At 42.2% G+C, this 17,705-nt stretch overlaps 1 protein-coding gene across 5 annotated transcripts in view; it reads left to right on the forward strand.

The window, feature by feature from the left end:
- CADM1 (cell adhesion molecule 1) overlaps window positions 1-17,705 on the forward strand; it is a 524,284-nt gene that overhangs the window by 496,409 nt on the left and 10,170 nt on the right. For 4 of the 5 annotated variants that reach the window (XM_084860614.1, XM_084860615.1, XM_084860617.1 and 1 more), the window contains 2 exons: window positions 624-656; window positions 11,827-11,880. The exons of the other annotated variant lie outside the window; for it this stretch is intronic. In XM_084860614.1, coding sequence (XP_084716740.1) covers window positions 624-656; window positions 11,827-11,880 — 87 coding nt within the window. The remainder of the gene's footprint in view (window positions 1-623; window positions 657-11,826; window positions 11,881-17,705) is intronic. 5 annotated transcript variants of the gene reach the window in all.

Genomic DNA, 17,705 nt, shown 5'->3' on the forward strand with positions numbered 1-17,705 from the left:
TGAATGCAATGATGCTATGTGCATCCATTCCTGGGAGTCTTCCTGTCATTGGTATTTCCTGGAATTAAGTGGATGCAGAATGTTGTGTGACATCCACAGGTGTCCTGCGCATGGTGAAGGGGAAGGACATCCAGGAAGCCAGGCAATGCATTGACTTCTCTAGCAGTCAAGCCTAGAAGGAAATGTGTTTTGCAAAGGCAATGTTTGAATGTATGAAAGCCTCTTCAGGACTTGCCTCTGCTTTCATAGTCTGGAGCCCTTTTATGTTCCTGTGAGCACTTCCCCAGGGAGCAGGCGGCTCCAGTGTTTCTCCCTACTTTGCATGTCTCTTCAACTCTTGACCACCAGAAAGTATCACTGTTGGCAAATTTCCAGAACAGAAGCAAGCAGGGTTTTTCCCCATTCCCCCTCAGGCTCACAGCTCTTAAGCTCAAGGCATGTCTCTTTAAAACAGTGCAACTCACTTCAAATGCTTTTTGCCTTTCATTTTATTATTGCTTGTCACGCAATGTTCTCTGAAAGCTTGCTCATATATTATCTGTTCCATTTTTTCCATTTCCCTTTTTTTGCATGCTGTTCCTCCTGTTTCTTCCCTTCCTCCAAACCTCTGTTCCCGTGTGTAGACACAACGGCGACGACAGAACCGGCAGTTCACGGTTGGTATTGCATTCCTGTTTATCTTTTCTCTCAGCAACGCTGAGTGGCAAGGCAAGCCTGGGAAGAAAGTGGGGGAGGGGGCAAAGATAAAGTTTTGGGGGAAAATCATGCTTCAAGTGGACTGATCTCATAAATATGCCATAGTTTTTAAGGCTTGAAAGGATGTCTACCCTTGTCATTTCTTTTGGTATGTTAGCATTCAGTTTTTAAGGCCTGGGGCTTCCAGCAATTCCCCAGAAACAGCAGGCATATAAGAGCAGAAGGAGAGGAATGGCTGGATTTCAGCAATCTGTATTGCTGCTAGTGAAAACAAACATGCCAGAGGAATGTAACATTGTAAATTGGGGCTCATTCTTTATTTAATTTTTAGTGTAATGCCTGTAATTCTCAGTGAATCCCTCACATATGCAAGAGAGGCATGAGACTTTTAGTATTCTGAGATAGTTGCATGGAGTAATCTCTCATATGGTAGGTCACAAGTAAGTCTTTCATTAGCAGCTACCGAACACGCACTCAAGGCAATGCTCTCTCCCTGCACTTAGCCAGAAGAGGGAAGCAAGCTAACCCCACTCATCTCTTTCTGTTTGTGCCACTGCAGCAAACAGCTTGACAGCTTTCCCTTCCCCCAGTTTTCGAAGTGTGATCCAGTATCTCGACCTAACAGCCAGGTTGATAAAATATTGGAGAAATAACATTAAATGCAAATGTCAGAAAGCTGGCTACGTTTCAGTTAAAATATAGCTCCATATGTCTGTCGCTCAGGTGTACCCTTTCTGGATTAAAAGACCCAAGTCTTTGCAAGTCTTATTGGGATGACCGCCATGAGTGACAGAGAACACCAGTTTCTATATGCAGATTAAGAATGGGGGCTCAGTTGGGCTCTTCCTTATTCATTGGCAACCTGGTCTAGCAGAACGTTTCACAGTCAGTTTTGTATGGAACTGCCTTTATATAGGTTATTGGTCCATCTAGCCCAGTATTGTATACCCAACTGGCAGTAGCTAGTTTGTGCTAGCTGAGATTCTTTTTAAATTCAGACCTTCTACATATAAAGCATGTGCTCTTACTCCTGAGCAATTGCTCATTCCCAAATCTTATTTTATCAGCCTCGAGGAAGACGTCTTTACCAAACATCTTCACATTATGATTGTACCCTTCATATTTGATAATGCAATTCATAGATAGCCCAAAGGTTCACAGTGGTTCTACAAGAGAAATGTCAGTTCTACAAGAATTTGAAACCTTTGGATATCTTGAGACCTCGCCTTATTTTAATCTCTCCCAACAGATTCCTTAGTAATGTGGAGGGTGCAAGGCCTTCCTTTTGCAGACCCTATTTAGGAATTCTTTTGGGATGCCCAGTGTCTGTACACTGCATACTCCAAACAGAAAAGGAAAAATATACTCCATAAACTGTTGAAGGGCTGTCATTATGGAGGCATGTGCAATAGAGCAACGGTGATATTTTTTACTTACTTACTTATTTATTTATTCATTACATTTGTATACCACCCAATACCTGAAGCTCTCTGGGTGGTTCACAACAATTAAAACCACAAAATACATCATAAAATGTGGTGGTGCACAGAAGCTCTCCCACATCTCTATGATCTCTATGTGGAGGGAGTCCTCAAATTTTCACCAGTCTTTCCTACCCAGTCCTCAGTTTCCAGCGAATATCTTGGATAAGGTGGAAGAAAGAGGACATGACAAAGCAAATTGGACAAGCACTCAATGTCTTTTGGGTCCTCCATGTGTGTTGGGTGCATGATATTCTGCACAGTTTATTTTCATATGTTGATTCTACATGCCATAGATGGGCACATATTAAGCAGTTTGTTGAGACTGGAGAGCCTGTTGTAAATCAGTAAAATCCCAAAAGAAATTATATTGCAGAGACATCAAAATCTTAAAGCCAAATGGACCCAACTTTTTTGACCGAATAGTAATAGATTCCCTTTATAGGGCATTTGTGTAGTGTCAAGAAATGAACAGTGGAACATCCTAATGCATGTTTCCCTGTGTGATTAATTTCCTTAAAGATTAAAATTTGATGGAACCTCTACTATGTTCCTAATTGCCACACTATTAGGAATTTTGGCATAACCATTAGGTTTCTAACTGAAACTTTTTTATAGTCACTGAAATGTTAAAGCTCTGTAATTCTCTCATTTTGGATCCATTGTAGTGCTTTAAGATACCTTCCACCAATTTGAGGTGCCAAAAGTAACAATAAACAATTATTAGTGATAAGTTTATAATTGAAAATTAGCCCAGGCTCACTTACTGCTGAAAGGAATTGTAGAGCCTGACTAATTGGCCAACTTCTGCCATTGTTAGACAAATGTTGTCATAGCTCACTGGCAGATCACATGTATTGCACATGTGAAACCACAGTTGAGATTGGACTCGGGGCCTATTAGGAATGACAATAGCAGCTTAAGTGAATCAATGGACTTAATTGTGCTCAATAGCAGCCCAGATGAACCAATGTAAAGCATCTCCTTATATTAACTTGCCAAGATGTCCAGCACTCTATAAACAAAAATATATTTAAGACTTCCCCAGTTTGTTTTGGCTTCCCCCCTTTAATAAGATGGCATAGTTCCATTGAGACCACCATTCATGATAGAAACATCTGAAACCTTGTAAGGAAAGCATTACGCTGTGGGGTAAAGAATTCTGAAACAAGAGTTTTGCAGCATAAGTAAAGCTCACCTGGGTAAAGCTGAACATTCAAAAGAAGTAAATTAGATGTTCAGCTCTTGCTGCCCAGAGAGAAAAATTCGGGTGTTTTTGTTTTGTTATAATGGAATAGATACATGACTGTTGCATAATTAGCCCTGATAATTAAAATAAAACTAATATTTTGAAGTCATTGTGCTTAAAACCCTACACCTCAAATTAAGGGAATCATTTAGAAGCAAGCCCTGCTGATTTCAGTGAAATTTCTGAGCTTGTGCATGATAGAGATGATGTGACCACTGAGCAACCCATCATCACAGAATTGATGGTAAACTTTTCTGATGGTTTGGAAAGTATTCCCCAGGTTTAGAGAGAAATAGGTCCCACAGACTCTCAAATTGGATATAAAAGAGGTCTTGAGCAACTAAAATTACTGGGCAATTTGGCAAATTTGTCTACGATATGCTTTCTGCCTTGAAATAAATAAATTAATCTTTGTTCTTTGAGAGCCCTTCTTTGTCAAGGTGGCTTTTTCCCCATTGAAACCTCCGGTGATTTCTTTCCAGGCTTGCATTGCCAGAGTATGTATGAAGTTGACTGGATAGTTCTTGTGCGTTGGCCATTTTGTTCTGAACAATGTCCAAATGAGAGTAAGCATGTCTGTGGATGGTGAGAACTGCATGAAGGGCATGGTAACCTGTGCAACCAGATGGATTTTCTCCAAAAACAATTTCAAATTAAACCATGAATGGACGCCAGTGCCAAAAGCCTTGTTCAAGGACATGGGCCATATTTTGACTTAGGGGACGTGCTTCAGCACTCCATGGGTATTTTTGGAGTGTATCCTAATTAAGGCCTGGAAAAAAGAGGAGCTTGCGTGCATGCAAAACTATAGCAACTGCCCGCCATTCTTTTTCTCACAGTACAGGACTTACAGCAGCTATGCATGGGCAAGTTTAAAGCACGAACATTTAACTCTTCAACTGTATAAATCTGAGATCTTAAAATTCCTAGTTTCCATATGTGCTTCCCTGCTCCCAATGTTCTGCCTTCATTGCCAGAATTCTAATAACAGCATGTTCATGGCTCCGGCTTTGGCTGCACTTCCGTGCCTTTTTTCAGGAACCTGTTACCCTTTTAACTTTCCCCTCACAGTGCAGGTGCCTTTTGAAAAACTTCTGTCCCCCTGCTCAGTAGAACAAGTGGGAGAGCTGCACATGCTCAAGAGGTGGACTGAATGATTTCTACAAGTCATCCCTTGCTATTTTGGGAACTTTGATTTATTCTTTCTAACAGAAATAAGCTTTCCAAGAATTTGTCCACCGTATCTCTAAGGCATTTTTTTGTTAATGATGCTGACAACGTCCTTTACCCCAGTCGTCCACTTGTTTCAGACAGAGCAGAAGAGAAACATTTTAAAATCAAATATACATTTTATTAATACAATTGAGAGAAAGATGAAACCAACATGCTGTTCCCAAATACTTCCTAGTATGATGCCATATGTAATCTCCCAAGAGGGGTACTTCTGCATCACTCCAGGAGAAGTCCTCTGGTAGGTTGTGTCCCCCAGTTATAGCCAAAATGCAGTGACATGTTACACAGGCTGAAATCCTTTTTGAAATCTACATTAAAAAAAAAAAGAATAGCAGGGTGTATGTAAGGCACTAGCACACATTGCTGACATTTTCAGCAGAACACTTGGATTTTCCTCTGCCTTCCCTATCTGATGTAAAACAAAAACTGTATACCAGTTTTAAAATGTATACATTTATGTTCCAGCTTTGCACAATATTGTAGTGCACACTTCAATTTCATAGTATTACCTCCCAAAATTCTTAAGTAGTCAACAGTTGACCAGCTGCAGGAGCATCCCTAAACAAACATCTTTTCAACAGCCATCAGTCTGCCATCATATTATTTAAATTGCGAAGAAAAGTTCTTTGTAGAGAAATCTTCCAACTTCACCAGTGGAGCAATGGGAAATCCCTGTCATCCTCAAAGCTGATAAAGCAGGTGGGGAGTGGGGGAGTGGGTGGAAATGGGATCCATGTAGTGGGTAGATAGCACTTAAAAAAACCAAATATATTTAATATCTAAATTACTGTTCTTTGGCCCCTCTAAGGACAGCATAAAGAGTCTTGCAACCAAACCATTAAAATATAACAGTTAAAACACACCATAGCAGCCTATGACTGATGGAAACATTAAAATATATAATGATTATGGTCAAAATACAATAATCAAAGGAGGATCAAAGAGAAGCATCACTGGTAGCTAGGAAAGATCTGTAAACATATGCATATGTTTATTAAGAATATCTGAGGAAGTCTTGGCTATGGAAAAATCCTGGAATTTGTCTTAGGTCCAGGCCCTAAGAAAATAAGTAGTGCTGCGCTGGATCAGACCAAAGGTCTTACGCGGTGCAGCATTTTGGTCCCAAAGTGGCCAACCAGATGCTTACCGGAATATGGCCACAATAGCACCCTCCCATGCATGTCGCCCAGCAACTGGCGCACACAAGCATACTGCCTCTGATACCGGAGGGACTATGTAGCCATCCTGACTAGTAGCCGTTGCTAGTCTTATCCTCCATTAATTTGTCTCATCTTTTAAGGCCACTCAGGTTGGCAAACATCACTACATATTGTGGTAGTGAATTACATAGTTGGATCTGGGCTGTGTGAATTCCTTCCTTTTGTCTGACCTGACTCTCCCACCATTCAGCTTCATTGGTTGACTCCCATTACTATAAGAGAAGGAGAAAAAAATTCTCCACTTTCTCCACAGCATACATAATTTTATAAAACACTTACTTGCCTTCTTTCTAAGCAAAAAAGCCCCAGTATTATGAGCTTTCTTATATTAGCAGTTTTATTTTCAGTTTCTTTCCTATTGATGCCCAACATAGCATTTGCCTTCCCTGAAAATCTCAGTCGCTAACAGGTCGGAACCCATCAGCGTATATGTGAAGTTAAGATTTTTTGCCCCAGTGTGCATCTCTTTACACTTGCTTATGATGAACCGTATTTGCCATTTTAACATCCATTCCCCCTGCTTGGAGAGATTCTTTTGGAGCGCTTTGCTGTCCCTTTTTGTTTTAACTACCCTAAATAGCGTATTGTTGTCAGCAAATTTTGCCACGCTGACTGGGGAATGCTGGAAGGTGTAGGGGTTTTTTCTGTTTAAACATGCATAGGATTGCACCTTAAAAGTGCCAGTTTATGAACTAGTTTAAAAGTACCAAACCCAATACAGATCCTTTGGGGACCCCACTGTTCACATCCTTCCACTGGGAGAACTGTCGGTTTAGTTCTGCGGTCTGCTTTCTATTCTTTAACCAGTCACCTACACATAAGAGGACCTCTCCTCTTTCTCCATGACTGCTAATTTTGCTCAGGAGTCTTTGTTGATGGAGTTCGACTTTTGAAAGGCTGTTGACAAAGTAAACCCTGTCAACATGTATCCACATGTTTGTTGATACTCTCAACGAACTCTACAAGGTTAGTGAGAGAGGACATACCGTGTTGATTTTTATATGTTTGGTCATTTTTCCTTCAATAACTCTTTCCACCAGTTTACCTGGAACAGACATCAACGTAACCGGTCTATAGTTTCCTAGTTCCCCTTTCAAAAAATAGATGTTTCATTGGCCACTTTCCAGCCCTTTGGTACAGAGGCTGATCTTAGAGGCATATTGCATATTTTTCTTAGAAGGTCAGCCATTTCATATTTGAGTGCTTTAGGAACTGTAGGGTGGATACCATGCTGACCTTGTGATTTGTTTGTTTTCAGTTTGTCAATACAAGGTCTAGAACCTCCTCTCCCTACTATCCATATTTGTCGGTAAAGTGGTAGTGTTACTGCTCACAGCATTTATAGGGAACTAGCAGACAAAGACAGCAACTGATCCATTCCCGTGGATGGTTTACCTAATTTCTGCCCAACAAAAAATCTAGCAATTCAGAACTTGCATCTTCCTCAGCAAGGCTATCAAAAACGTCCCCGCTCTGCCAATTTTGCTTTAACCCAGAGGTAAGTAACCTTTCTAGGCCTGTGGGCACATTTGGCAATTTGAGAAATTATCCTGGGCACCACCACAAAATGCTTGCCATGGGAGGCATGGTTAGTCACAAAAGACAAGTAACCTGTCCAAAAGACTGAGTACAAGGCAGATGTGAGGTCTCACTCCCCAACCCCCAGGTTGTCCCTGCCAGCTTCCCCAGTGCCCACTGGCTTCCTGCTGCTCTTCTCCCCGCTTCCTGCTGGCTTACCGCAGGCTTACCGCTACCCTTCCTAGCCCCCTCCCCAAACTGCTCTCCATAGCCTCCTCACAGTTTATGGGACAAGTGATAGGGGTCCCTTTTGCTTCTTCCCTTTTCTGTGTTTGGTGGCTGGACGTGCTGCAGAGGAACACATTGGCATGCAGTCAGCCACCACCTTCATTTCCTCAGAATGTCTCTGTGCCCCATGTGTGGCCTACAAGCATTCATGGGAAATGAAGATGGCAACTGCAGAACAGAAGGCCCTCACTTTGGTTTGAAGTGATCCCAACTGCCAATAAGAAAGTTTGTTTGTGTGTTTGTTTTAATGCGGGTGGGGTAGACGACCACAGCAGGCACCAGGAAAGGTGTCTAGGGGTGTACTGGTGCCTGCGGGCACCATTTTGCCTTCCCCTGCAAGCTTATAGATACATTCATTTTGAATTTTATATTTAGAATCCCTTCTAGGCAGTTTGAATAAATGAGCTTGGACTCCCTGACTGCTCTTAAGACTTGTGCACTAGACTAGTCTTCCCCAACCTGGTGCCCTCCAGATGTGTTGGGTTACAGCTCCCATCATCCCTAACCAGCATTACTATGCTAGCTGGGGTTGATGGCAGGTTTAGCCTAAGACATCTGCAGGGCACCAGGTTGGAGAAGGCTGCACTGGTCACATTTCAGAATGGTGTTTTCTGAGCTTAATTCTAATTTTAAAAGGAGAGGGATTGGTTGCTGCTCTGGAAATCACTTTGGGAACCAATGTGGAGTGGCGGTGTGGAAATACACGCCTGGGGCTGAAGGGGTGGGAGTAGCATGCTCCCTTAGACATATACTGTTCCAGTTGATTTTAACTTCTTTAATTCCAAGGGACAAAACAATTGTATGCAGCTGGAAAGTTAATTCTCATGTATTCAAAAAAATTGCTGGAAAATGTGAATGCCTTCTAATAAAAAAATGAAGAATAAACTCTTTTAATACTGAAATGAAAAATGTGATGGGAAAACGAAGGCATAATTTGTGGCATGTTTAAGATGCCTCTTGACTATTTCTTACGCTGTTCACTGGCATTTTTAAGTCTAGCCAGGTGCTAATAGAAATGGAAGAGTTGAACTGTTCAATTTCCATTAGGGAGGATGGGTGCTAATAAAAGACCCTTCATAAAAAATACAATAATAAAACAAAAGTTTTATTTAAGTGAAAAAGGAAAATCCTCTGAAAAGAAGCAGTTTGCAGGAGATAAAAATGGAACTTTCTGGAGGATGTTTCTGAGAATCCACTTGCATTGTCCTGCAAATATGATCTTTGGGCCTAGAGGTGCAGATTTCTGAATTGCTATAGTGGCTTCAAAGATGCATTTATTGTCACTAGTCTTTTTTTCTTCAGTATAGATTCTCCTTGACATGGTGATGATGGCCTAGCTGCAGTCTGTGCACAAGCTTACATTCTAGTTACAAGCCAGAACCTGTGTGCAAAATGGGGCATGGAGAGAGGAGGAGGGCCCATTCTCAGCACTTGCGCAGGGATGCCTGTTGCAGGCTGCAGTGGTGCAGATATTTTCTAGATCCAACTTCCTCTCAACCCCAGTGGAAGAACAGTGACAATCTGTGAACTGCTCCTGCCTATCTCCACTGGGCACAGTCCATCAGGAGCAATTCTTGCCATCAGCCTCACTGGAAAACGTGTTGCAGACTTGCATGCATTGACACACTTGTCCTGTTAGCAGTACTCATTTCTTTCATTGAGGCTTGCACTTGGGAGATTCCCAGTGGATCCTGTCCAATAGCTACTTCACTTTTATTAATCACTTTATTGACCACCTATGAGATTTTAATGTGGGGTTTTCCAGAGGGAGGGCACTGATGATTGCCTCTCTGAAGGTACCTAAACAAGAGATGTTTTCCAGGTTATGCTGAAGCAGAGAATTAATGGAAATACACTAAAAAGTCAGTATTGATATCATAATTTCAATAATGGGACCGATTTATCCCTATGCAATGAGCCAAGTCAAGTCAGGAATATTTATATTGTCAAGCTGCAAGGTCTCCTAAGAGATGGCACTTGTTCCCACTAAAGACTGCCAAGAGTTGAAATTGTAAAGGTCTTTCCTCAACCCCCACAACTATAATTTAGGAAAGTTTCATAAATGTATTTACACAGGCAGAAGAGACATATGCCAAAGGCCACTTGCAGACTGAGGTGTACACGGGTGCTTCTCAGAAGCAGATGTATGCATGAACACTTCCCACCTTACTGTCAAGGAATTCTACTGTGACTTAAAATAATGGGGCACAATCCAGGACCTACTTGGGCACATTGGAGTTCCCTGAAGACACAGAGCTCTCCTACTGCAGACAGTTCCCCAGTCACGTCAGTGGAGAGGATGGCTCACTGCACGTATTCCTATTGGCACTTGCTCTTAAGCAGTGAAGTCTGAGCATTTTGTAGGCACAGTGGAGCACACAAGCATATGAAGCTACCTTTCATACTGCCCCATTTAGCCTGCTATGGACTACCCTGACTGGCAGTGGCTCTCCAAGGTCTCAAGCAGAGAGAGGGAGAGAAATCTTTACCCTCCTTCTTATCTGAAATCCTTTAAATCGCAGCTGCCCCTGAACAAACTCAAGACCTTCTGCATGCAAAATATGTCCTCTGTCAAAGTGTGCAAAGCCATAACACGGGCAGGAACTCTCTGTTTGCTATGAGAGTCTGCACAATTTGGTTGTTAACAGAAGCACCGTGAGCTGTTTGCAGCTCAGCTAGCTGACACAACTTACAGGGGCCCCTTCACCAAAAAATATTATAGCATCATAGAAGCTGCATTCCCAGTTGCTCATTCAGTCTTGCCTGGCCTAGATGAGCATTTGGTCTTCAGTTTTAACTGAGCAACTCCGCAACTGCAGCCTAAATGTCTTGCAAAGTCACCAGCTCAAACCTTTTTGACTGCTCTGTGTCATTTGGCACAGGGAGGTCTTGCTTTGTCAGTCAGTCACAATGCACTGGGCGATATTCTTTAGGGACAAACTAGACATTACACATAGTTCAGAAGGGTAGTGAGGGTCAGCTTATTACTCTCCAGTCATTTTCCTGCTCAAAATATCCCCTCTTAAGCTGCTTTTCTCACACGGAGGGAAAAGATACTGGGACCCGTATCTCTTACACCATGAGTAAGAAAGTGATTTGGAGGTTGCCATTGAGAGAAAACAAATAGCAGAAAGGGAAAGGAGTTAAACAGCCTGTCCCAACATTTCTGTTGCTGTTCTTCTGCATTGCAGCCTCTGTGGCTGCGTATAAAACACCATGCCTACAGGAGAAAAAGATGTGGCTCTGCATGGGACAACCATTTTGTGCCTCAATTATACAGGCTTCCATCTTCTCCAGATCTTTTGTTTCACCTTGTAGCCTTTGAGAAGTACCATGAGAAATTGCATCCCCGCAAAATAATATATATTTAAAACAAATAGGGTAGTGATAGCTGTGAAAACAAAACAAATTTGTATTTTGCCAACAGTTTTTTTGCTAACAATACAGTATCACAAAAGGGTTTCCTGCCCCCACTGCATTATCAGCTTTGAGATGACTATCGCAGAAACAGATCACATTGGGATTTTTCTAAAATGTTCCCTATCAGATTTTTTTCCCTAAAAAAACACTGTAGATTGCAAACTTCACATACTGTTGCTGTAGTTTTGAAAAGTGCAGTCCAAGATAGCTCTATGTTGATAACAGACTGTCTTAGCCAGCATTGCTTAAGGATTTGGATTTACACTTGAACCCTGGAAAACAATTTTACAACTTAAATGTACGTAAAAATCTGAATAAAATTGTTAGTTAAAGTGACTCATTGCCCTATCTTGGCAATTTTAACAATCAATGTATGCGGGAGGAGGGATTTTTTTGCATGTGGTTATGAATGAGTGATTTTGAATGTTCACCATGTTTCGTGTGTTTTCAGTGATGCAGACCTAGAAATCTTTCTGACAGTTTATTGGTTGGTTTACAAGAGGCAAATATATATATATATATATATATATATATATATATATATATAGTGATTGGAGAGCCTCATTTGCAAGCTAATCTGAGCAAAAGCTTTTGTCAGATGGAAAGAGATTGACTCTTTTTATTTTACTTTTCCTGAGAAATTCATCCTCTGTTCTTAAGTGTTTTGTTTTCTCATCCCTGGAGGAACACAAAGAAAAATGAGTTTGTTTTTACTTGTAAGGCTTTACTCAGTTGCCAAATTCCGCCGAAGAGCTGGACTATGGGGATCTCTCAGGTAAGGGCTAGTCTTTAGGTTAAGCCAATGTTGTTGTTCAGTTTGTGGGTTTGCTCTCCACCTTGTTTGCATCCTGGCTTCTTTTTTAAAACATTGTGCAACTGCTCTGTGGCAGCATCACAGTTGATCAGAGACAGAGGCCCATAATTCAGAATGGCTGCTCCTCCCCCCCCCCCCCGCTGGGCTTGCCCTCTTCCCCTTTTCCCCATCACTTGATAGCAGCATGAATTTACCAACATGTATAGCAGCACTCGAGAGTTTGGGGTGGTGGGAGGAGGAGGAGAAGAGAGCACTCTGAGTTATATTACAGGTTGTCTAGTAGCTGCTGTGAGCTCAGTTGCTGGAAATAATTTTTTGAATCCTAATTAGTGAATGGTTCAGTTGAAATTTTGTTACATTTGTAAAACACTTAAGGATGCCAGGTTTGTGTGGGAAAGGGGGGTGTCTCAAATGCAGCTTAGCACTGAGTTTGGGTTGCTGGTAAATTGACGTCGCAGGGCTCTCTGAGTGGGGAGGGAAGAGGGCAATTATATCATTGTACATCAGTCTGTAAATTAATTATACCCCAACCTTATTTATTTTTTCACAGCAGATTGAGCATTTGCCAGGGGGAAAACTTAGGTCTTCCTACTTTATCATGGTCATCATATTGCATCCTGGACTTTTTTCCTTTGAGTGTACATGGGGTTGGCCTATTTTACATTTGCAACAGCCCTGTGAGGTTGGCTGATGCTTTGCCCAGGACTCTACCCAGTGAACTCCATGACTTGGGGCGGGGGGCGTTGAACCCAAGTCCAACGCCCCCTCCACTATTTCACAGTGGTTCGGAATTTATTTCCTAGTGAGAATTTGCCTCATCTAGATTAGGAATCAACCCTTTTTCTGACTGAAAAGTAGGGTCTGGGCTTTGTGGACCCCCCCCTTTCTAATATGCTGATTTCTGTAGAGAGCAAATGCTACTGTTTATATAGCGCAACTCTTAAAATGAACAATTTTTTTTTCCATTTCAGCACAAGAGATGTGTAGTAAGATGGAAATCATTCTGTTGAGTGGAGGGAAGGTGGGGAGTTCATGTTATTTAAGAATATAACAATCTGCCAATATACACAGCATGAAATCCACCCCAAGTTGGATCTGTTTGGGCTGTACAGCTCAGGTCACACATGATACCAAACAGGACGGATCTCCCCTCCATTATATGGCACCAGGTCGCAAATCTGAATTTAATTGGTTTGTTGATTTGCTCATGAAATGCATTCATGGTCCATCAAAGCAATTCAGAAGACTCCTAACCTGATTTCTCTCCCACTCCTTATTCCTACCACGAGCAGTGGGAGGCTCTGGGTGATTAGCGATTTTGATTTCCTATTAGATCTCCAGGCTGGTTTTAACCTCTCTTCTGCAACACTGAGCTGCTCAGGCAGGCAGTTGCACAAAAGACAACCTGGCAGGAACATATTATGCACATGAAATAGATGGGCGTTACACAAAAGCATGGCCACCTTCTTGGCATAATTTCCGTTCATTGAAACAGGGAGGCCCCTGGTGGATTGCGACTGCTTTCTGCTGTTATCCTTTTATGAACTCTTATCGTTATTTCAGTTTGGGAGTAGAGGAGGAGAGAAAGGCATTAAATCCATGTCCTGTGCCTGGTTCCCTGCCTGCATTTATCTGGTAACATGACAAAGGCAATCATGTGTGCACAAGTGAAGCAATCTCATTGCATTTATTCACCATAGTTCAGCCAGGTGCATCCCATTGTTCAGATTTTGCTCCAGATACGCATGTTGTAGATCACAACACAATCAAAAGAGACCCGTGTAGCTCTTCCATGTAGTTTGATTAACTAATCAAAAACGGATTAGCACCTTTGTTCATGGGGGATGCTGATTAATCAATTACTATTGATTGTAAGTGTGGCTTTGTTCTCTGGCAAAGAGATGTCTGGAGAAGCAGCCAATAAAAATTGAGCACTTGTCACACTGATTAAATTTATTAAAACAAAATACATTATTTTTTATGAAGCTACCCTGAGATGGGTCACTGAAGGGGAACATATTGATTGAGGAAGGATGAACTCCTTGAATTTTCCTCTCTTAAATTAGAGACCAAATTCAATTATAATGCAAGACAAACAGGTTAACACCAGCTTTAAATAGCCCATCAATAAATTAGAATAGGTGCAGTACACTTAATGCTAAACTGGGATAATGAATAGTATTATCTGTTCCTGGTGCTTGGTCTCAATTTCAGTCTTTCCAGGTTGTTATGGATATAAACACTGCCTGTATTTCACATGAAGTGGTGGCAACCCTCAGAACCCCTTGTGCCCCTTCAAATAACATTTCCTGATGCAATTGATCAAATTCACATGCCCAGTCCTAGATGGCATTTGAAGCCCTTCCACACCAGCGTTATAGATCCCCCGATGGCACGCTCCAATTAGCCCTTCTCCAGATTCTGTGGGAATGGACTCAGATTTAATGAGGCTTGTATTTCCATAGCTGTTAGTGCTGAGCAAACAAAACGAGCTCCACGTGCCTCTTCCTTATGTGGAGATTTTGATTCAGTCCCAACTTTGGTCTACAAATGGGGCTATTGCTGTGCATCTGCCTTGCCTTTCAAAGGGACTTGTGTGGTGCTCCCTCGCAAGCCCCATCATGCTGAGCTGTTCAAGATGGAACGCCCAGAGCTTTCAACCAGCTCTGACATCTTAAACTACCAGAAACAATGAGGACAAGTAGTAAGTCCAACTGTGTTAGATTTATGCAGCTCTTTGATTTCAGTGTACATATACTGAGCTTCCTCAAGGGCTGGCATGAGCATTTCATCCAGCAGTATTTTGACATCTACTGTGTTCATGCAAAAGACAAATTGTGTTGATCTACTTGCAAATTAGCCAGAGGAAGCTTTGCTATGTAGTCCTCTGTGCCAAACAGACCAGCTAGGCTGGATAATTAAATGTTGTGCCTGTGAGATTTTTAAAAACATCTTTAAGAGGAGGGACTTTTGGTGCGAGGAGGGGGTGTCCTCAGGATCAGTTTAAAGTGTGCAAAGTGAGCTTGGCTAAGGAGGGTTGCCAGGCAAAAGGGGTCCTCCTTGCCAGACTTTGTGCAGGGCATCTGTCCTTACAAGACAGCCTTTCTGGCTACAAGCTAACCCAGTTCTGGTATAGTTAGGAACTGCTCATAGCAAAAAAAATGGAATTGCTGTTGCGCAGGAATGGGGTCCCTGCACCAGGATTTGAGTGCCACTCCTGCTCTTACAAGTTTTAGAATAAAATACTGTCTCCACTGTGATGCCGCAAGATATTTCAAATGGTAACATAAAGCAAAGCATTTACAGATGCACACAGGTGCATGCGTGTGTGGCAGAATCATCATAGCTTTAAAAATTCATTTCCCCTTAGAAATGGAGGAGCTGTTAAAACTTCTGTAGGAGGAAACCTTAAATCTAAATGTGCCAAAATTAACAGCCATGCTGAGCCCGCGCAGAAGAAATCCATCAGACCATTGCTTTTATAGCACAAATGTGCAGGGGAGAGCAAGTTCAGTCCTGACAGTGTACTATGCCCCCCCCCCCCATAGAATGTTTTAATACCTTGTCTACATAACTTGGCTACAAAAAAAAAAAAAAACTAACTGAGGAAGAAAACAAGACCCCTTGGAGCAAATGTGTTAAATCATTGCAATAAAGCAACCTATGTCTGGAGCTCCTTAAGTACTTTGCTTATATTGTGCCCCAGGTATTAAAAATATAAACTGTAACAGATTGAGCACCGTGCTTCCAGAGCTATGGCAGGCCACAAGGATGGAACAGAGTGGAAAGCTCTCCTTGCTGTTAGAAACAGCTCTCCTTGCTGCTGAGCTTGACAGACACTTTATTGTGACTTTCCCCCCATCCCGCCCGTATAAGCCCCCAGTTCTCACGCACTGGAGCCCTAGCACAGATTGCATTTGCAAGAGACCTTCATCTGTCCTGCTCAAAGAGCAGTGCTTGATCTGCATGGCTTCAGAAAAAAGGGAACCAACACACAGAGGCATGCTGCACACCCCTTGTCCTCCTCTGCCCCAGCCTGTCGCCAGGAGAAGCTTAGAAGAGAATATGGTGTCCAGGTGCTTGCCGTAGTAGACTTGAGGACATGGCTGTTTCTACGTTTCTAAGGACAGCGGTCTTATGTCCTGGACTTCAGGGAAAGTTGACGGCAGCCTGTGCAGTGAGGAAAGATAGGACACACTTTTCACAATGGAAGACACCAAATTAATTCAGCCATAGCTGCTACTCAACAGAATGCATATCAGAATGGCTACTCCAGCCTTCTTCCCGAGGAAGAAGGGAGCATGAGGTTGTTTTCTGTGCTAAGCCATTAAGCTGTGGAGATTTTAATTACCCATTCACCCCAAATCCTCATTCACTCACTTTTAACCACATAAAATGATCTTATTTGGGTCAACGGTTCTTACTACTCAGGCAGATTTGATGCTTTTCTTACTAACTTTGATTTCTTAAAGTTGACACATATTCTGTTGGGATGTCTGCTTCGTTTGGAGTATGCATTCTTAACAACTTTAAAAGAGTTAATTCTCAGAAGCATCAAGTGCCTCTTTTCTATATGTTAATTTCTAGAATTTTGTCTGCTAAAAATTAGGAACCAAATGTGAGACCAAGTAAGATGGAATGGCTGAGAAAAGATTGCTGTCTTTCCCAGTGCCTAAGTTTAAATAAGGGTGTAACCCAAATCTGGAGATCAGATATTATAAACACCACAAATAAGCTGCCAGTATCCAAGTCGAATCAAGATTTTATAAGTTTATGGTGACTGATGCTCCCTTGTGTAGATTTTTAAGTGTAGTTTTGTGTCTGAATATTTGTATTAATTAAAGAGGAAGTGTTTGAAGTGAAGTTCAATTTTTATTTTGGGTGGTCTGGAAAGCTTATCCCCAACACTGTCTCAATTCACATTTTTGGAGAATTTCAGTCTTGTGTTGGACAAAATGGCAGCTCTAACAGAAAATGAATTCATGCACTGCATTTGTTTGTTTATGTTTATATACCACCCTTCACCATACTAGATTTCAGGATGGTGTACAGCATAAAATCAATGCATTAAAATTCAGAAACAAAGCTAAAAGGAACAGGTAAGATAGGATTTAAGCATTTAAGACCGGAATTTGTAAACTGTATTGCAGTGTGTCAAGCTCAAGAAAACATTTGTCCCTGCCCCTTTGCGCAATGAAGAGAAACAAAATGACCAGTTTCTGGAGATGGAGGCCTCTGGCCACATCCTCAGTTGTGTTAGTGCCCTTGTCCCCTTCTGGGAGCACAGCAGCATGGTCTCAGTACCACACTAAGCCTAGTGCCAACATCCTACAGCAGCCATCTCAAACCTGGTGCCCTCTAGATGTTTTGGACTACAACTCCCAGCATTCCTGACCATTGACTAAGTTGGTTCAGGCTGACAGGCATTGAAGGCCAAAACGTCTGGAGGGTACCAGGCTGGGGGCGACTGCCCTACAGCTACCACTTCTGGGATTCTCACCACTTGCAGTCCTCGTCAGTGCTGAAATTACAGGAGGAAAGGTATGGGGGCTTCACGAAATCCACAAGCCCCCATCTTTTTAGCCAAATCATGTGTGCGTCCTCCACCCTGGCACCATCCTAAAAGGTGAGGGGGCTGGGCTCTCTCTGCCCCTCTTGTAATTTGAGCACTGGTACCACCTGACCATACAGGTTTGGAAGCCAGCGGGCCTCCAGAGCTCCACTTGCGTGTGTTGTCGTTTCCTTTGGCCACCTTTTGGAAGGCTCCTTGAAGGAAATGCCAGCAT

Source organism: Heloderma suspectum, chromosome 6 (genome assembly GCF_057233095.1).
Source record: "Heloderma suspectum isolate Gila_16-S chromosome 6, 16-S_ref, whole genome shotgun sequence".
NCBI classification, from domain to species: Eukaryota; Metazoa; Chordata; class Lepidosauria; order Squamata; family Helodermatidae; genus Heloderma; species Heloderma suspectum.